Consider the following 21,624-nt stretch of genomic DNA (forward strand, 5'->3'; position numbering starts at 1 on the left):
GAGTACATGAGAAAGCTTACGAACGTTGTTACAGCGCATTTACCGTCTTCGTTCCGGATGCTGGTCCGTGCCGCTTCAATTTCCGCGACCACCCAGCGAGGACGAATTTTTTTCTCGCGCACCCCCGTCGTCGAGGCGGAAGGTACGAGCGGAACGCGCGAGCGGAGGATAAAAAGGTGGAAAGGGGGCGGAGTAATTTGATATGGTGGGCCAGAGTACGGGGGATGTACTCGCCCCTTTTTTTCCTAATTTGAAGAAGGGCGAGTATCCGCGAAATGAAAAGCGCCGGGGCCCTTTGTAGATGCGCGCGTACGCGCGCCCTCCGCAGGATAGCTCGTGTGCGTGCACGTGCGTGTGCCAGGATTAAAGCGATGAAAGAGAAACTCTCTTCACGAGCGGCAGGCTCGATCGGGCACAACCGGAGCCATTTTTAATACACTCATTTTGAACATTACAGCGATGTTGAACTTATCCAATCTGAGTTGCACGTGTAACAACATTTTGCGCCCTTTCTCATGCAAATTTATTCGATATTTGTAAAATTAAAAACGTTTAGCACCTCTTATTTAATTTCTAGACGCAAGAGAAAAATAGAAGCATATTTAAACAATTTCAGAATGTTATACATCTCATGAAATATTTTCTACCTCACGTTTCTCGAAAATGCGGAAAAGAGATTTTATATAGTAAGTAAAAAAACACCTGAAGTCACGATTCATTAATTATAATGAAGAAACTGCTGCAGAAGAAGTATAAATACGCACGAGAGTACATAGATTGAAAAAAAGTAATTCTTTTCTTAAATATACAGATTTTATGACCAATCGATCGAGATATTCAAGTCTATTATTTCCTTTGTGCGCGAAAATGGTGCACGGCACAGAGTGACATTCCGAACGATCGTATTTTGCATTAAGTGGACTTTCCGTGACGTGCATTTTGGATTCATAATTGATATTGATTAATATATTACATGTTCACGTTTGTGAGAAAAGATAGGATTAACTTCGAGAAGTAACTTCAAGAAGTATAATTTTATTTCTCATCTCGTCATTGTCACTTCCACTGCGACACTTTCATAGAAAATTTTCTTTGGAAAACACTAAACTTCAATCGAAACTAATCAGTTTATACCTTCTACGATAACAAAAATTTTATGTTATAACATCGTAGTTACTCGATGATATTTTATAAAACTATAGAAACACATGGAGAACAGGTCTTGATAACAAAGTCATATCTTCCACGTAAAAGACTTCGTCAAACGTGCGGCAAGCAACGAGAGTGTTAACTTCGTCTTACGACGCGCTAATATTCGCGAACGTATTGGGGAAACTTACGAATGTAGCGAAGATCCACGTCGTTGCGAGGCAAGTAGAAGCAGGAAGCAGGTAGAAGGAGTCGAAACGTAACGTCACGCTAGCGACCGGAAGACTCGGGGTGCGCGAGCCTGAGGAAACTTTGCAGGAGGAATGAGATCGTACCTGCCGCTGCGCGAAAGGCGGACATCGCGTGCAATGTCAGTTGTTTTCAGCATATTACGTGCGTCTCGCGACAATAGGGCGGCCAACCGAGGGTGCGGGGGCTCCAACTCGGGAGAGACACGATCGTCCAATGCCAGGCTGCTTTTCGCTGGTTCAGTCCGTACCTGGTTTCCTGACCCGCTTGCATGACAGCCATTTAACGAGCATGATACCCCGCGTCAGCGAATATTCGCGTTTCACGACCGCTCGTCCCCGCGGTGAACTAAGGCGAGACGCTAAGTCGCTCGAGTCTTCGGCGCGGAGTCGTTCGGTCATTCATTCTTCGAGTTTTGCCATCGCGCAAGCGGGAGATTGCCATTAATCTGCTGTCTAAAAATTTAATCGACGTATTTAATTCCCTTTATTATAATTATAATCGACAAACAGACACACGTGCATCTATCAACGAGATATTATATGGAGGAGTAAAAACCACAGTGGTGTAAGTCAAATTTTTTTAAATATTTTCTCGCGTGCATAGATGCAATTTATATATTATACAGATTGCATCTATGCACACGAGAAAATATTTTTAAAAATTTGACTTACACCACTGTGGTTTTTACCCCTCCATATATATTTGCTTCTGAACAAAAATTATTATTTAAAAAGGGAAATTACATTGAAATTCCTAATAGAAGAAAATATGCGAATATTTTTTGGTATTGTGAACAGAAATGACTACTCCGGAAGCACCGCTCGACTTTCGACTTGAATACATCGGCGGTTTCGTGCAGAAGAGTTTGAAATTAAAGCCGGAAAAATGGGGAAGATTATTACTGACGGAAGACTATCGAAACGTGGTGTTGGATTTCTTGGACAAACCGTTACCAGTTGCTCTTTTTGTCGTTTTAACACCGAATGCGCAATTAGTGGCATCGTCCAGTTTTCCCATACCGTGCCAGAGAACAAAGGGTGAGTTCTTCATGATTGCAATTTGTTGTATCACGACTGAATGATCAGAAATATTTTAACAATAATTAATAATCTCTAAGAACTTGTTATCCCGCTTCAACGCTGATTTATTTATCGTAAGTATATTACGAGCATTTATATTAAAGAACAAATTTATGTCATTAATGTAGGAATTTACGCAGTCAAGGTAAAGCAAGCGCCATTACCAAGAGACAAGGAAGGATGTTCAGCTATGTTAATCGTGGGAGATCTATCCCACCGAATTGTCGACCAATTGGCTACGTTAGTAGATAATATCGTCGCTCCACTTCTCACCAAGCCGGAAAATCACAAAGACTTGCCGGAAATAGCGATTCACGACATATGTAAGCACGTACACGCTCTCCGTGGTACGTTGTACCAGGTAATAAAGCAATCGATAATTAAGTCTTTCAAAATTCTACCTTTTCAAATGAAACCTTTAATAAAAAATATTGCGCTTGAATGCACAGGTAAAAGGTCAGGTAAATGGACGAACGGTACTACCGATGCCAGCAGGTCTCGAAAAGGTGGCGGAAGTCGAGAGATTGGTTTCTACAGAGGGACCGCAAGCGGCTGATCTGTATCTAAAAAGTGCTATAGAGGGTGTGGTGATTAAGTGGGCTTACTTGGTGAACGACGTGGTCACTCACGAATCCAGCGTCGCGTTTGAAAACGGACAAAACCCGACGCCCAACATCGAACTGGAGTACTGGTCCGCCAGATTGGCGAATTTGAGGTATCGAGTAATAGACGACATATATTTTTCATATGGCACTTCTATAAGACAGTCGAATGCACTTTTCTTTCATTTATAGTACAACGCGTATATATTATATACAGTAAAAATATTTATTATCGCGCTCATCTTGCAGATACATCTACGATCAACTGCAAGAGGATCGCGTGAAGAAGATGGCGACAATTCTCGAGAAAACTGACAGCGCGTACTTCCCCTGCTTCCGTACGTTGTTCGACAATGTCGTCTCCTCCTTGGCTGAAGCGAAGGACATATCACTGTACTTGACACCTCTGGCGAAGTTCTTCAAGTCCGTGGAAGAGATCGACTTCGCCGAAGCTAAGCCGCTGATGGCAACTCTCGTACACTCGCTCGGATTAGCATGGGCAAATTGCAAGAGTTATCAAAGTTCTAGTAAACTCATCATTATACTTCGGCAGATATGCAACTTATTGATACAGGAGGCACGTCGATTTCTCGACCCGACGTCGATATTTCAGAGCGATGTCGACGAAGCTCTCCAGCGCGTTAAAATATCGAGAGGTAATAACCATTTGTTAAGTTATCCTCTTACATTACATCGAAATATGAAAAATCATCAATCTATCAATAAGTGCAGAAATTGTCAAGTGCCGGATTTGTTAAATAACACATTATTGATTAAATGTTATAAACTTTTTGAAAGATTATGTTTTTCAATCAGGAGTACTGGAGGAGTTCAAAAAACAGTTCGAATTGAGAAAACATATGCCTGGCTTGAAACCGGAAGCTCCACCTTGGACATTCAATTCAACCGCCGTCTTCACTCGTCTCGATGCTTTCCTGAAACGGCTGGCGGATATCGAGTGGCTGTTCGATACCGTCCTTGAATTTTCCAAGTTGGAGAAGATTGAAATAGGTGGCATTCTCGGACGGTCTTTGAGCACGAGGATCATAAGCGTGTTCAAAGAATTCCAGCAGCTTTTCGTCTCGTTCACCGTGAGGGCCAGCGACGTTCTCGAGCCGGACGACGAATCCTTCGTCGTCGATTGCACTAAGTTTGCTGAATCCATTATCGACCTCGACAGTAAACTGGCAGCGATTCTGTGCCAGGCTTTCGACGACTGCGGCAATCTTGAAAGTGTTTTCAAGGTTTTGTAATTCATTTGTTTTTCTTAGCACAATGGATTTCAAATGTCCGAAACGTAAAAGATGCTCGTTTCTAATTATCAGTTGATAAATATCGTTGGGTCAGTGTTGGAGCGTCCTGTCATACGAAAACAATTCACTAATCGATACACCAGGATTCTCGAGCTTTTAAACATGGAACTTTCGATAGTGGAAGTTCTGTTCAATCGCGGTAGCAGGGGTGCTCTGATTGATCTACCGCCTTTGGCCGCTGCCTTAACGTTCACCAGCATGTTGCGGCAGCGTATCGACTTGCCAGTACAATCGTTCAAAGCCATGCCGCATCCGTATGTATCAAAAAATTTTTTTAACTTTATCTTCCAGATAGAATTCAAAGAGTGGTTCGTATTTTTATGTAGAAAATTGTATAAAATTTGAAGAGAAAAATAAATATCTCTTCAATAATCTGATAGTTACCTATAACTTCTTTCATTTGCAGAATCGTTCACAGCGATGAAGGTAATAATATAATGGCACGTCACGAAAGATTAATAAAAATATTTGCCAATAAAGAAAATGATCTTTTCACCGAATGGGAGCGTACGGTACCGCAAACTGTTGACGTTGGTCTCAACCGTCATCTGGTTTGTAGAGAGAACAATATTTTGCTATTAAATTTCGATCCCGATCTTCTCGCAATATTGAAAGAAGTGACCTATTTGAAACAAATGTCGCATTCCGATATTCCCGAAGAAGCAATTAAGGTACATAGTCTTAAATGCTTTAAGTGAAACGAGCAAAATCATGTCTTCGCGCTCAGAAAATTTATTTTTACGGAAATTCGTCGTTACTACGTGGTGTTTAATTATTTCCATTTTATATCGCATCGTTAGGTATCCGAGAGCGCGGAGACGTTCAGAAAATTTCGCACGATGCTAGGTCGCACGGTGGATTCATACAACAACATACATAGAACAACCAAACGTGTTGAATTTGATCTAATCGAGTTGGAAGTAGCGCGAATCGATTCCCTGATATCCCGCGGAGAAGATGAGCTATGCTGGAGATCAGATGGGCTTCTGGAATATATAACGGAGTTAGGTGATCTCGTGGAGGGGCTATGGAAGCGCATGAAGTCCGCCCAATCGAACGTGGAGAAGATCAGAAACATTTTGGAGCCTTGGACGAAAACGCCCCTCATAGAACGGAAGGACCGTCGTAAGGAGACATTGCTGGCCTTGGAAGATCGTTCGGAAAAAGTATCGAAACGTTACGCGGAGATCACGAAGGGCGCTGAGCAGATACACTCGATATTGGAAGAAAATAAAACGCTCTTTCAAATTAACGAGACCGAACAGGAAGCTTGGCAAGAATACGTGAAGTATATCGACGACATCGTGATCGAGTCCCTTCGAAAAGCAGTTGGTTGCTCTTTAGGTTTATATCCATTTTTAAATTAAGAAAAAGTCACATTTAATGGCACGGCAAATTTAATTAACGTCTCTTCTTTAATCATCAATCGATTTAATAAAATCGAATACCTTTTTATCATCGTTACACTTAGGCTACTTGGCGGAAAGTATGGATCCAATCGGTCAGTGCGAGCCATTACTTGAAGCAAAATTAGAGCTCAGGGAACCAGATTTGTATTACATGCCATCATTGGAACCCGAAGATCCAGATGGGCTTGATCAGTTAATTCTCGGCTTGTTAAATGACATTACCGGCATGGCCGCTTTGGTACCGAGATTAAAAAATGATTCTGTAGGATATGGTGAGGAATTAGCATCTGACGCAGACATGAAGGGAATGAAAGACGAGATATTGACAAGCGTCGCTACTGCCGTAGAGGAGGCTACTGACTTTTGTAGTAACTTTGAAGGTATGATTATAACAATCTAGTTTACAATAGTTTTGATTTGAATGAAGTCTTTAATACTCTCAGTATCTTTTCGACAATAATTCGTCAAAAATCTCATATAACGTAATATAATTGTCAAAGAGTTACAATTTTAAATTAAACATTTATCATATAAATTATATATCTGAGAAAATTAAATTAAAATTAAAATTGAAATTAAGAAATGGATTCTAAAACATTCTCTATTTTCCTTATTCCAAAATATAAACTAATAATTACATACATTGTTTTTTAAATATTTAAATGCAACGCTTCAATGTTCGATTAGGTTACGCCTATTTATGGTTGGATGATAGGGATGTTGTGATGCAACAATTTCTCGAGTACAGTCGGCAATTGTCAGTGGAAGAAATGGACATGGTGGCGGCTCAGGACCCTAAAGGTCCGACGAAGTCACCGCCGAAAATGGAGCAATTCCGCGAACAAATTGACCTTTACGAGGGCCTCTATCTCGAGATCGAGGAAATGGATCTGTCCAAAGCATTTTGCGGCTGGTTCAGAGTAGATCTAAGACCCTTCAGACAATCGGTACTGAATACGGTGTGCAAATGGTCGAGCATGTTTAAAAAACATTTGGTCGATCGTGTAACAAGCAGCCTTTCTGATCTGGGAACGTTCATAAGGTACTCTCACATAAAACGTATGTAATATAATTCAAATATCTCAAAATTCAAAGTAAGATCTCATTTCTAGTACAACATTTAAATCATTATTTTTTTTAACTCTGTATAAGTCTGTACGCATATTTTTTAATTTTAATCATTATCATCATTTATTGGCTTATCTCTTTAATCTATCGTATTCGGTTTCCAGATTAGCGGACGAGGGATTGTTACAGCAAGTACAACCGGGTGATTATGCGGCTCTAGTTAGCGTAATGGGCTACCTACTGCAGGTGAAGGAACGCCAGCCAACTACGGACGAGATGTTCCACCCATTAGAGGAAACCATTGAGTTGCTCAAGTTCTACGATCAAGATATACCCGAAGAAGTAAACGTGCTGTTGCAAGAGTTGCCGGAGCAATGGGCAAACACGAAAAAACTCGCTCTTATGGTGAAGCAGCAAGTTGCGCCATTGCAGGCAGGTACGTAAGATAAAACGCTACCGACGTTATTATTAAGCTGACAATACTATTGTCAGTCGATGAAGTATTTTATTTAATTAAAAACATACAGATAAGAATATTCACACATTTTTTAAATTAGTAGTAGCGCATCTAATATTTGTTATTTAAAAACGAAATTTTTTAGAATTTAGTTTTACGTTTAGATATTATACAATATTATTGCAACATATTATATAACCATTCCTACCAATCATTAAATATAATAAAGATGTATGAAAATAATAGGCGAAGTATCGAGAATTCGCGGTCGGATCTCCGCGTTCGACATCACAATAAGCCAGTATCGAGAGGCATTTCGGCGATACCTGTTCTTTAAGTACGACTGCAAGAATCCGTACGAGCTGTCAGACGAGGCCCACAAGGAGATCGCGATGCTGGAATGTCAAATGAAGGATATACAAGAATCCGCCTCGCTGTTTGAAGTGACGGTACCCGAATTTAAACAGCTGAGGCAGTGCAGGAGGGAGCTGAAGATGCTTAAGCAGCTCTGGGATTATGTAAATATAGTGCAGAGTAGTATCGAGGGCTGGAAGACGACGCCCTGGAGGAAAATCGACGTGGAGAATATGGACATCGAGTGCAAGAAGTTTGCGAAGGAGATACGTGGTTAGTAGCTAAGAAATTGTCCGCGCTCCCGAAGGATTCCCTCGAATTGCGCGGTTTTATGTCCTGAATATATCTTTATAAAATATTACTATTCTTCGCGCTCCCTCTTTCGCGCAACTCAAATTACCGTTACGTAAGATACAGCTGTATTTTATTATCTGCGAAATCATGCTAAAATGTTTTCCTAAATTAAAACGGTACAATTTTTATCTCATCGGATATATTTTGTCCAGCAGCACTGGACAAAGAAATGCGGCCGTGGAACACCTACGTATCGTTGGAAGCGACGGTGAAGAATATGCTTACGTCGCTGCGTGCCGTAGGGGAGTTGCAAAATCCAGCTATTCGGGAGAGACACTGGCGACAGCTGATGAATAGTACTAAGGTATCGCTGGAAATCGCAGAGCGGATGTTTAATTCATTTCCCTACGGTATAAACTCGTGCAAATTAGGAGATATACTTGATATCTTTAGCTGAAAGAAGACATAAATTCATACGAGCTCAACGCCCTACCTATTTATATTTCTAACATTTTTAATTATGCTACTATCATCACGTTTGATATAATCCTGTAAAATTGTACATAACAATTCCATAATGCGAGTGTGTGTAATCACATGAAATCATACTAGACTGCACCGCTGTATATATACGCTATCGGTGTTACAGAAATTGGGCAACATGACTCCAGAAATGACCGTAAGTCCGCTGTACATACGCATACCACGTGAACTTAGTTTTAAACTACATTCTCATTTATATTTTCAATAGTTAAACTTTCGTATGACAAAATCAATCTCGGCACGATAGATTTTCATAAACGCGCACTGTTATACACGTCATAAGTTTACATTATTTTGTAAGCATGGTTACAGAGCAGCATGCGACACGCTGGTTAATATAAAGCTAGGATTTTAGAATTTTATTATTCGCAAGATTCATATTTATATAAGCCTGTTTGAATGTGTTTATCTGAGTTAATGCTGATTTTAATATAAATTTCGCATTTAATGATAAAATAAAAATAAGAATAGCCATATTTAGCATCGCTAGAAATCTGATAATCCGCTTATTTATAGTCGCCATCATTCTTTCATTATGTAAGTTTCTCATTATTCATTCATTGTATGAATCATTGTACGATTTTTTAAATAAATTTGCTAATAAATACAGAACATCACATATTTTATGTTATTTAGCAACTTCCTACATCGCTCTAAATTATATTATGAGCTAAAGTAAGTCACACGACCGATATAATTGCTTTTTATCAAGAAAATGTTAGGTCGTCAGACGATTTTTTTATACGTAGGTTCGTTTTGTAATGGACGAATCGACGACTCTAGCCGATCTGCTCGAGTTGAATCTCCACGAATGCGAGGAGGAAGTTAAGAATATAGTGGATAAAGCAGTTAAGGAAATGTCCATGGAAAAATACATGAAAGAATTGAATGTTACGTGGTCGAAAATGGAATTTGAGCGGGAAGTTCACGCTCGCACGGGAGCTACTTTAATAAGAGCTAGTGAAGAATTGATTGAGACTTTAGAGGAAAACCAGGTTGCTTAATTAATATTTCAACTTCAAAGTTAGACCATTTAAATGTTTCCAACCAACAGCTTGCAATCAGTAACAGAAATATCGTCCTAAAATTGCAGGTGCAATTACAAAATTTGATCACTTCGAAATTTATCGCGCACTTCCTGGAGGAGGTGTCGTCGTGGCAGAAGAAATTGAGTATCGCCGATCAAGTGACGACGATCTGGTTCGAGGTTCAACGTACTTGGATGCACCTCGAAAGCATTTTTATGTCGTCCGAGGATATTCGACGGCAGTTGCCGGTGGACGCTGAGCGGTTCGATCGCATCGACAAGGAATTTAAGGAGATGACGGAGGAGATGGCGAAAACGCCGAACGTCGTCGAGGCAACAAATAAGGACGGTCTCGTGTCCGCTTTGGATATTTTGCAAAAAGGGCTCGTGTTATGCGAGAAAGCCTTGGCGGAGTATCTCGAGACCAAGCGTCTCGCTTTCCCGCGGTTCTACTTCGTCTCTTCTAGCGATCTGTTGGATGTACTCTCGAACGGAAACCAACCGGAAATAGTGGCGAAACACTTGACAAAGTTATTCGATTCTATGGCGCGTCTGAACTTTGACACTAAAGATACCTCGGTAAAGCGCGTCCTAGGTAAATAATTAATTCCGGGTAATATTTAGTGTTAAATATTAGTCATTTAACTTTTCACTTATATTTCAGGCATGTTTGCTAAAGACGGCGAATACGTGGAATTCGCAAACTGCGAGATGATTTGCGAAGGACCCGTGGAAGGATGGCTGAATCGTCTTCAGAAAGCCATGCGCGTGTCCATCCGGCATTACTTCAGCGAAGCGGTTGTGTTGTATGAGGAAAAGCCGCGAGAGCAGTGGCTGTTCGATTATCCGGCCCAGGTGTCTCTCTGCGGCACGCAGATTTGGTGGACTACCGAGGTCAATATGGCCTTCGCGCGTCTCGAGGAGGGCTACGATAACTCGATCAAGGACTATCTGAAGAAGCAGATCTCGCAGCTGAGCACTTTGATCACGCTACTGATAGGAGAATTGACTAAGCAGGAGAGGCAGAAGGTCATGACCATTTGTACGATCGACGTCCACTCCAGGGATGTCGTGACGAAGCTGGTGCAGTCGAAGGTGGAGAGCGCGCAGGCCTTCCAATGGCAGAGTCAGCTGCGACACAGATGGGACGAGAAGGAAAAGGATTGCTTCGCAAATATTTGCGACGCACAGTTCAAATATTCTCACGAATACCTGGGTAATACCCCCAGGTTAGAACACGCATTATATTTTACTTAATATCGGTTCGTTTTCATCGGTCACTGATGTAATGTGTATAATACGTTTGTTTGCTCCCAGATTGGTCATAACGCCGCTAACGGACAGGTGCTACATAACTCTGACGCAATCTCTACATCTTATCATGGGCGGTGGTCCAGCAGGACCGGCCGGAACCGGAAAAACCGAGACCACGAAAGATCTGGGCAGAGCTCTCGGCATAATGGTGTACGTGTTCAACTGCTCCGAGCAGATGGACTACAAGTCCTGCGGTAATATATACAAGGGTCTGGCGCAGACCGGCGCGTGGGGTTGCTTCGACGAATTCAACAGGATCACCGTCGAGGTGCTCTCGGTGGTCGCCGTGCAAGTGAAATCGATTCAAGACGCCATCAGGGATAAGAAGGAAAAGTTCAACTTCATGGGCGAGATGATAGCTCTCGAGCCGACCGTTGGCATATTCATCACCATGAATCCCGGTTATGCCGGTCGTACGGAATTGCCGGAGAATCTGAAGGCGCTTTTCCGTCCCTGCGCCATGGTAGTGCCCGACTTCGAGCTGATATGCGAGATAATGTTAGTAGCGGAGGGATTTCAGGATGCAAGAGTTCTCGCGAGAAAGTTCATCACGTTGTATACATTGTGCAAGGAGTTATTGTCCAAACAGGATCACTATGATTGGGGTTTGAGGGCGATAAAGTCGGTTTTGGTGGTCGCCGGTAGCTTGAAAAGAGGCGATCCCGGCAGACCGGAAGAAGAGGTATTAATGCGAGCCCTGAGAGACTTCAACATTCCTAAAGTAGTGTCGGACGATCTGCCAGTCTTTATGGGACTGATAGCCGATTTATTCCCGGCATTGGACGTTCCTAGAAAAAGAGACGTCGAGTTCGAGAAGATGGTTAAGCAAGCGGCCACCGATCTAAGTCTGCAACCGGAAGACGGTGTCATTCTCAAGGTCGTGCAACTCGAGGAATTGTTAGAAGTGAGACACTCCGTCTTTATCGTAGGTATAGCTGGTTCCGGAAAGACTCAAGTTTGGAAGACGCTATTTAAGACTTATCACAACATGAAAAGAAGGCCGGTCTACAACGATCTCAATCCCAAGGCTGTGACCAACGACGAGCTCTTCGGTATCATCAACCCGGCGACGCGGGAGTGGAAAGACGGCCTCTTCTCGGTGATAATGAGAGAGCAGGCCAACTTGGGCGGCGAACATCCAAAGTGGATCGTCCTGGACGGCGATATCGATCCAATGTGGATCGAATCGCTGAATACCGTTATGGACGACAACAAAGTTCTGACGTTGGCCAGCAACGAACGAATCGCCCTCACACCGGCCATGAGATTACTCTTCGAAATATCGAATCTGAGAACCGCTACACCCGCCACGGTCTCGCGTGCCGGTATCCTGTACATAAATCCGCAGGATTTAGGGTGGAATCCGTACGTGACCAGTTGGGTTGAGAAGCGATCTTCGCCGAACGAGAAGTCGAATCTGGTCATGCTATTCGACAAATACATCCCCACTTGTCTCGAGACTCTACGAACGAGATTCAAGAAGATAACGCCCATAGCCGACATGGCGCACGTCGAGATGCTGTGCCATCTTCTTCATTGTCTTTTAAGACCAGAGCTGACGACCAGCGACTTCCACAAGGATCATTACGAACTTTATTTCGTGTTCGCCGCCGTTTGGGCCTTCGGTTCTTCCATGTTTCAGGATCAAACTGTGGATTATCGAGTAGAGTTCACTAAATGGTGGACCAACGAATTCAAGCAGGTGAAATTTCCGTCGCAAGGAACGGTTTTCGACTATTACATCGACAACGAGACGAGAAGTTTTCTTCCCTGGACGGAACGTCTCCCGAAGTTCGAGTTAGATCCGGAGCTGCCACTGCAAGCCGTTCTTGTCTACACGTCGGAGTGTATCAGAATAAAATACTTTCTCGACTTGTTGATGCCGGAGAAACATCCGGTAATGTTGGTCGGCACGGCTGGTTGCGGCAAGACCGTCCTGATCGCCGAGAAACTTCTTCAACTTTCTGAGAATTACGCGGTTTCCAATGTACCGTTCAATTTCTACACTTCATCCGAAATGCTGCAGAAGATCCTGGAGAAATCATTGGAAAAGAAAGCGGGCAGGAATTACGGCCCGCCGGGAAACAAAACCTTAGTGTATTTCATCGACGACATGAACATGCCGGAAGTGGACGCGTATGGCACCGTTCAGCCTCACACGTTAATTAGGCAACACTTAGATTACGGTCATTGGTACGATCGAACAAAATTAACCCTGAAGGATATTCATAATTGTCAATACGTCAGCTGCATGAATCCGACCGCCGGATCGTTTACGATTAATCCGAGATTGCAAAGGCATTTCGCTGTATTTGCCATCAGTTTTCCAAACGTGGATTCTTTGACGATGATATATACATCCATTTTGTCGCAGCATCTCGCGAATGTAGAACACAGGTAATATTGGAATGGATAATCAAATTCTCTACATATCAAATATACACTCACGATAATTGAATCGTTTATCGAATAACATTGTAATTTGTAATTCTCGAAAATTATTCGATTATTGTTATAATGTTAATTAACGATAATACTAATCAGGTTTCCTGTAAGCGTCACTGAATTATGCCCCAACATCGTGCAAGCAAGCATTCAACTGCATCACCGTTGCGCTCAAATGTTTCTACCGACAGCCGTGAAGTTCCATTATATCTTCAATCTCCGCGAACTTTCCAACTGCTTTCAAGGTTTATTGTTCAGCGGCAACGAGTGCTTACAGTCTTCGGTGGATCTAATTAGGCTCTGGATGCACGAAACTCAACGCGTCTACGGAGATAAGCTAACGGACGAGAAAGACATCGAAAGTTTCTTGAAACTACAACTCGATATTCTGAAAAAGAATGTGGAGGAAGTGGACGAGAGCGCGATTCTGGAAAAGCCTAACATTTATTGCCATTTTGCAGGTCCATATTTTCTAATTCAGTTTTAATCTTCTGTTGTAAATACTTTTACAAAATTATTAATGTCCGATTTTAATTTTTCAAGACTTAATAATCAGCATTTATATTTTTTAAATCAAGATACATAAAAGTATATAATTTTTCGAAAATTACTAAAAAGATCGCGCAATGTTTAGGAGGCGTTGGAGAGCCGAAATACATGCCCGTCAACGATTGGCCGACTTTACATCGGCTATTGTCAGAAGCAATGGTCAGCTATAATGATTTGGTAGCGGCCATTAATTTAGTGCTTTTCGAGGACGCTATGATGCACGTATGTCGCGTTAATAGGATTCTGGAATCGCCCAGAGGCAGTGCGCTCTTAGTGGGTGTAGGTGGTTCCGGTAAGCAGAGTCTTTCGCGATTAGCAGCCTTCATAAGTTCACTGGAGGTCTTCCAAGTTCAGCTGAAGAAGGGCTACGGAATAACTGATCTGAAATTGGAACTCGCCGCTTTGTATTCGAAAGCAGGCTTGAAAAATTTGGGTCTCATGTTCTTGATGACAGACGCGCAAGTGCCGAACGAGCAATTCTTAGTACTTATCAATGACATGCTCGCGTCCGGAGAAGTTCCCGATTTATTCGCCGAGGACGAAGTGGAGAATATAATAGCAGGTTTGAAAAACAATTTTAATTAAAACGCTAGATACATTAAAATAGGTAAAATAATCGCGCGTGACATTTTCACAAAAATATTTTTGTTATTTAGTTCAATATCTGTCAAATCACCTTATTAGTATTACTATTTATTATTATTATTATTTGCTAAAATCGTTAAGGATTAGGTAGATAGCGTTAATATATCTTATTAAATTTTATCAGGGGTTCGTAACGAGGTGAAAGGCGCCGGTATGTTGGACACACGCGAAAATTGCTGGAAGTTCTTCATCGATCGCGTTCGCCGACAACTCAGGATAGTATTATGTTTCTCTCCCGTCGGCTCGACACTGCGGGTCAGATCGAGAAAATTTCCGGCAATCATAAACTGCACAATGATAAACTGGTTTCACGAGTGGCCTCAGGAGGCATTAATGTCTGTATCGAAAAATTTTTTGCAGGAACTGGCGGAGCTACCAGAAACTTACAGGTATAGAATAATATGCAAATGTGAACAGAGATAATATTGTATACAGCTCAAAATATAAGAAATTCTTTCTGATAGAGAATCAGCTGCCAAATTTATGGCCCACGCACACACCAGCGTAAATATAGCCAGCCGTCATTATCTGAGCAGCGAGCGTCGTTACAATTACACGACTCCGAAGTCTTTCTTGGAACAAATAAGTTTATACATCAAATTGTTAAAAACAAAAACTTCCGAACTACGTGCTAGAGTGGTTAGATTGGAAAACGGCTTGGACAAATTGAGATCAACGGCCGTACAAGTGGATAAGTTGAAAAAGAAGTTGGCCGTACAAGAAGTAGAATTACAGCAGAAGAACGACGCGGCAGACGCTCTAATTGCCATAGTTGGTGTCGAGACAGAGAAAGTTCAAAAAGAGAAAGCGATAGGTTTGTGACATCATTAATGATATATAAAAATTACACAGTTCTATACATATATTTAAAGATAATTTAATTGAAAAATGTTATTTAATTTAGCGGATGAGGAGGAGTCCAAAGTGGCCGTAATAGCCGAGGAAGTTTCGAAGAAGCAAAAAGACTGCGAGGCGGACTTACTGAAAGCCGAGCCTGCTTTGCTGGCCGCGCAGGAAGCTCTAAATACTCTGAACAAGGCGAATCTAACGGAATTAAAATCATTCGGCTCGCCTCCCGGCGCTGTAACTAACGTCACTGCCGCAGTCATGGTCCTCTTGGCACCAGCTGGCAAAGTACCTAAGGATCGCAGTTGGAAAGCCGCCAAGGTATTGTCAAATCGATTGGAACAATTCGAGAGAGAACCTTTCTCATCGTGATTTCATCTGAGCAACAAGTCATTTTCTTTGTTTTCTCCATAAAGATCGTGATGGCGAAAGTGGACACCTTCTTGGATTCCCTGATCAATTATGACAAAGAGAATATACATCCTGAAGTAATTAAAGCGATACAGCCCTATCTCAAGGACTCCGAATTCGAGCCTGAGTTCATAAGATCCAAGTCAGCCGCCGCGGCGGGCTTATGCGCCTGGGTGATCAATATCATCAAGTTCTACGAAGTTTTTTGCGACGTGGAACCGAAACGGAAGGCACTCGCACGTGCGAACGCGGAGCTGGCTGCAGCTCAGGACAAGCTTAGTGGTATCAAGCGAAAAGTAGTCGTAAGTGAACGTCAATATCAAATATTTGATTCAATGTCTCAAAGTTTCAAAAAGTTCCATAAACACACACATATATATTTCACATGCAATGCTTTATCATGAAAACAGTTTGGGGATAACCGATCTTTTTTTTTCAGTCTTTGGAAGAGCAGCTGGCAAAGTTAACGGCGGACTTTGAGCAAGCGACATCCGAGAAATTAAAATGCCAACAGGAAGCCGATGCCACAAATTCAACGATCGCGTTAGCGAACAGATTAGTCGGCGGTCTGGCGTCCGAAAACGTTCGTTGGGCCGATTCAGTCGCCAAGTGGGCATTTTTTACAAGCATCTTTATTTTATAACGTTATTTAAACAAAGTAAAAAATGCAAATATTTGTAGCTTCATGCAGCAAGCATCGACGTTACCCGGCGATGTACTATTGGTGACGGCTTTTATATCCTACGTGGGTTGTTTCACAAAACAATTCCGACAGGATTTGCTAAACAAGCAATGGTTGCCATTCATGCGCACCGTGGAACCGACAATCCCAATTACCGAAGGCCTGGATCCTCTCTCGCTGCTAACGGATGACACGCAAATCGCCAAATGGAATAACGAGGGATTGCCGAACGATCGAATGTCGACAGAGAACGCCACGATACTGACCAACTCCGATCGCTGGCCGCTAATGATAGATCCACAGGTATCAAGAAATTATACGAAACATATCAGGAAATGATAGAAAATCGAATTCAATTTGATAAAAAAATCTTTTACAGCTTCAGGGTATAAAGTGGATCAAGGAGAAGTACGGAGATGAGCTAAAAGTGATCAGATTAGGTCAACGTGGTTATTTGGACGTGATCGAATTATCATTAGCAAACGGATCTACAGTCCTGCTGGAGAACATCGGGGAGTCTGTAGATCCCGTCCTGGATCCTCTGCTCGGCCGAAATTTAATCAAGAAAGGCCGGGCCATTAAGATCGGCGATAAGGAAGTGGAATACAATTCCATGTTCAGATTGTTGCTGCACACGAAACTGGCTAATCCCCATTATAAGCCGGAAATGCAGGCGCAAACTACGCTGATTAATTTTACGGTGACGAGGGACGGCTTGGAGGATCAATTGCTCGCGGAAGTGGTTAAGGCGGAGAGACCAGATTTAGAGGAGTTGAAGGCGGAGCTTACCAGGCAACAGAATGACTTTAAGATTACTCTCAACAGTCTCGAAGATTCGCTTCTGTCGAGGTACAAATTTGTCATTAAATAATTAAGATTTATAAACTACCTACTCTCATATACACGATAAATTATATAAGATGCATTTCACTCAAGAATGCTTGCTCAAAAGCTTGGTTCTAAAAAAAAAAAATAATAATTTTCTGTAAATATTATAATTCATACATTATAACAATATTTTTTCTTTATATATATATTTTTCTAATTTATTTGCACCCAGTGATATGTGAGTTCGTCAAATAAATAAGTGTACTTGACGAGCAGTAAATATATGCAATGTATATAATTATTAATTTTAATGTTATCATTTTAGGCTATCATCAGCCGGCAGCAATGTCCTCGAAGACACATCTCTCGTGGAGAATTTAGAGACTACTAAGCGTACTGCCGCGGAGATCGAGACTAAAGTTACGGAGGCTCACGGTACCAGCCGACAGATCGACGCGGCTCGCGAACTATATCGGCCGGCAGCAGCGAGAGCCTCGTTGCTGTACTTCATTCTAAACGACTTGAACACGATCAATCCTATCTACCAATTTTCGCTAAAGGCCTTCAGCGTAGTATTTCAAAAGGCGATCCTGAAGGCCGACCCCGCGGCCGACGTTGCGGGAAGAGTGCAGAATCTGATCGAGTGCATCACGTATTCGGTCTTCATGTACACCAGTAGGGGACTCTTTGAGTGCGACAAGCTGATCTTCGCCTCGCAAATGGCTTTTCAAATCTTATTGGTGAGAAACGAAGTCACGGCCAGCGAGCTGGACTTCTTCCTGAGATTCCCTATAACGCCACACGTCACCTCGCCGGTCGATTTCCTCACCAACACCAGTTGGGGCGGCATAAGAAGTCTCGCTACGAGGGAGGAGTTTCGGTACGCACGATGAGAAACTGTTGTCCCGTTGTCGCTTTAGCTATACCCACTTATCCCGCTTGTTTGAAGGAATTTGGACCGAGACATCGAGAGTTCTGCCAAACGCTGGAAAAAGTTCGTGGAGTGCGAGTGCCCGGAGCGCGAGAAGTTTCCCCAAGAGTGGAAAAATAAGACGGCTATACAACGTCTGTGCATGCTGAGAGCTCTGAGGCCGGACAGGATGACGTATGCCATCGCAGCATTTATTGAGGAGAAGCTCGGCGCGAGATACATCGAGGCGAGAACGGTGGAGTTCGCGAAATCTTTCGAAGAGACTAGCCCGAGCACTCCCATTTTCTTTATTCTGTCGCCCGGAGTAAATCCATTGAAGGTTATTACGGAATATTTCCTTTTACCGTTTTTCTTGTACATAACGCAGTTTTCAATAATTAATTTCTAAAATTTGTTCACACCAATAAAAATCAGATTATTAGATTCAATTTATGAAATAGCGAGAAAATGAGATAGAATAAAATAATAAGACAGAAAATGTCTTATTTTGTATATTTATTCAGGATGTGGAGGATCTAGGGCGTCGCCTTGGTTTTATGTCAGATAATCAAAATTTCCACAATGTGTCCCTCGGTCAAGGACAGGAAACGGTGGCCGAGCAGGCTATAGACGTAGCAGCCAAAAATGGACACTGGGTAGTGTTGCAAAATATACACTTAGTAAAAAAGTGGCTTCCACTACTGGAGAAGAAATTGGAAATGGCCGCGGAAGGTTCTAATCCCGATTATAGAATGTTCATGAGCGCAGAACCGGCTAGTACGCCAGCCGGCCATATAATACCTCAAGTAAGAATATTCTTATATTTCTACCTTACATTTTTAAAATAAAGATAATTTTTGTTTCATTCATTTTATTCCATAAAATAAATTTTATTTTATTTTATAAAATTTGTAAACAGTAAAATTTTAATTAATTGTTTAAATGTAGTGGAAACTTAACTCAATAAACTTAATATTTGTTTATCGATATTGTTTCATTACTTTTAGGGTATTCTGGAATCATCGATTAAAATTACAAACGAGCCACCCACCGGCATGCAAGCTAATTTGCATAAAGCTTTAGACAATTTTACCCAAGAGACTTTAGAAATGTGCTCTAAAGAAGCCGAGTTCAAAGCAATTTTATTCTCTTTATGTTACTTCCACGCAGTCGTCGCGGAACGTCGTAAATTCGGACCCCAGGGTTGGAATAAAATATATCCCTTCAATGTGGGAGACTTGAATATCAGTGTCAGTGTGCTTTACAATTATTTGGAAGCAAGTCCGAAAGTACCTTGGGAAGATTTAAGGTTAATATATATTTATATTTTTAACATCAATAATAAATAAGATAAATAGGTTAAATACACAGCATAATTTATTAAAAGTTATGTAGAATTAATGAAGCTACGTACGTAAATATATAGTTTAATTTAAAATTATTCCTCAAACTCCGAATAAAAGAATTTAATAATTAATATTTTTAAAAAGGTATCTCTTCGGAGAAATTATGTATGGTGGCCATATAACAGACGACTGGGACAGAAGACTTTGCGTATCCTACCTTGAAGAATTAATGCAGCCTGACCTGATCGACGGAGAATTGCAACTGGCACCAGGTAAACTAGCAGACGTTCGGTTATTTAATATTAATAAAGAATAATATTTTTAAAAGTCACCTTGCATTTCAGGTTTTCCCGCGCCCCCTAATACAGATCTAGTCGGTTATCACACATATATTGACGAAGCTATACCACCGGAATCACCATATTTATATGGATTACATCCAAATGCAGAAATCGGCTTTTTAACGATGACGGCTGAGAATTTATTCCGAACGGTTTTTGAGATGCAACCGCGTGATACTGGTAGTTCGGGAGGACAAACAGTTACCAGAGAAGAGAAGGTGTTATTATATATATTTCTTTGCAGATATATTATATGCAGATATAAATGTCTCATGCGTCGTATTTATCTCGCAGGTAAAGCAAGTATTGGACGAGATAATAGAAAAGCTACCCGAGGAGTTCAACATGACGGAGATTATGGGAAAGGTGGAGGAACGGACACCTTACGTGATCGTCGCCTTTCAGGAATGCGAGAGGATGAATTACCTGACGACCGAGATCAAACGATCGCTGCGGGAATTAGATCTGGGCCTCAAGGGCGAGCTCACCATAACGTCGGACATGGAGGACTTGGAGAACGCGTTGTTCTTCGATCAAGTTCCGCCGGTATGGGCTAACAGGGCTTATCCGTCTTTATTGGGCCTGACTGCTTGGTTCGTCGATCTGTTGCTGAGGATCAGAGAGCTGGAAACATGGTCCACGGATTTCGTTGTGTGTACACAGAGTATACAACTACGGCACGCTCTTACAGACAGAGCTGAGGTAACGCGGTAAAATTAATTCTTTTCCAGTTACCGGCGTCGGTGTGGCTCGCCGGGTTTTTCAATCCCCAATCGTTACTCACCGCCATCATGCAATCGACAGCTAGGAGGCACGAGTTGCCGCTCGACAAAATGTGCCTTCAGTGCGACGTGACCAAGAAGAACAAGGAGGAATTCACGTGAGTAGGAAAAATAATTGGACGAAAGTTCAAGTTTCCACGGGTATAATCTAACGCGGTCGCGAGGGATAGAATAGTTGTCGCCCGTTAAGTCGATTCGTTCTTGTATATCGAGCCGAGGAGTGACTTTCTTCCCGATTCGTTCGCGTTAGGTCAGCGCCGAGGGACGGGGCCTACGTTCACGGAATATTTATGGAAGGCGCGCGATGGGACGTCCAAACGGGAATCATCGTCGACTCCAGACCCAAGGAATTATATCCGGCGATGCCGGTGATTAATGTACGCGCGATCACGCAGGACAAACAGGATTTGAGGAACATGTACGAGTGCCCGGTGTATAAAACACGCACGCGTGGCCCGACATATGTATGGACGTTTAATTTAAAAAGCAAGGACAAACCGGCCAAGTGGACGTTGGCCGGCGTGGCTCTCTTGCTACAAACCTAGATAGAATAATTGCCGTTATATTTAGCAATTAGTCCGACGTTGTTTGGTTAAATAATATTAATAAATGTATTGACATCGCGATTGTACCTGCTCGCAAGGAGATAATCATTAATCATTTCTTTGTCGAATATTTTTGCTGGTGATCTTCGTTACGTAGATAAGGCGGTATTTTAGACTTCTCTTTGTCGTATAAATATTAGTCGGAATTAATTAGTTAAGATTAATATAATTGTTCTTATTTAGTTATAATAAAATTCTCCTTGTTATATTTTTACATTCTAATAAAGATATAGCACTGTAGATGTACCAATAGTTTATGTGTAATCATTTAGACATTATCACTACTCTTGAATCTGAGATAAATTTGCTCTTTACTCGCAAGACGATGTTTCACGCGACTCGATTCCGCAATTACGACATATAAAGAAGAGAA

At 41.9% G+C, this 21,624-nt stretch overlaps 1 protein-coding gene and 1 long non-coding RNA gene across 2 annotated transcripts in view; one reads left to right on the plus strand and one right to left on the minus strand.

Moving 5' to 3' along the window:
- The window catches only part of LOC139773181 (uncharacterized), a 127,291-nt gene that overhangs the window by 18,255 nt on the left and 87,412 nt on the right, over positions 1 to 21,624 (minus strand). The gene's annotated exons all lie outside the window — the stretch shown is intronic.
- On the plus strand, positions 1,786 to 21,503 carry Dhc93ab (Dynein heavy chain at 93AB). The gene is made up of 36 exons (XM_071707440.1): positions 1,786 to 1,965; positions 2,199 to 2,438; positions 2,609 to 2,841; positions 2,930 to 3,195; positions 3,332 to 3,738; positions 3,899 to 4,326; positions 4,408 to 4,649; positions 4,802 to 5,066; positions 5,196 to 5,739; positions 5,867 to 6,184; positions 6,492 to 6,846; positions 7,037 to 7,308; positions 7,576 to 7,956; positions 8,193 to 8,341; positions 9,270 to 9,515; positions 9,614 to 10,142; positions 10,212 to 10,776; positions 10,865 to 13,258; positions 13,406 to 13,767; positions 13,941 to 14,417; positions 14,625 to 14,889; positions 14,965 to 15,314; positions 15,405 to 15,667; positions 15,763 to 16,059; positions 16,197 to 16,366; positions 16,439 to 16,742; positions 16,819 to 17,288; positions 17,593 to 18,147; positions 18,217 to 18,517; positions 18,702 to 18,983; positions 19,185 to 19,486; positions 19,668 to 19,795; positions 19,868 to 20,082; positions 20,159 to 20,515; positions 20,596 to 20,744; positions 20,897 to 21,503. Exons 2-36 carry the CDS (start codon positions 2,201 to 2,203, stop codon positions 21,189 to 21,191), a joined length of 13,374 nt encoding a protein of 4,457 aa, XP_071563541.1. The 5' UTR covers positions 1,786 to 1,965; positions 2,199 to 2,200; the 3' UTR covers positions 21,192 to 21,503.

The sequence above is a fragment of the Temnothorax nylanderi genome, unplaced genomic scaffold (genome assembly GCF_030848795.1).
Source record: "Temnothorax nylanderi isolate EJ_2023f unplaced genomic scaffold, tnyl_v1.0 TNYL_tig0058_pilon, whole genome shotgun sequence".
Lineage (NCBI taxonomy): Eukaryota > Metazoa > Arthropoda > Insecta > Hymenoptera > Formicidae > Temnothorax > Temnothorax nylanderi.

What these genes read in the sequence shown, in the direction of transcription:
- Dhc93ab (XM_071707440.1), top strand. Translation starts at nt 2,201, where the DNA reads ATGACTACTCCGGAAGCACCGCTCGACTTTCGACTTGAATACATCGGC. An exon ending in GCCAGATTGGCGAATTTGAG is followed by an intron (nt 3,196 to 3,331) that starts GTATCGAGTAAT and finishes CTCATCTTGCAG; the next exon opens with ATACATCTACGATCAACTGC. An exon ending in AGCTGATGAATAGTACTAAG is followed by an intron (nt 8,342 to 9,269) that starts GTATCGCTGGAA and finishes TTTTATACGTAG; the next exon opens with GTTCGTTTTGTAATGGACGA.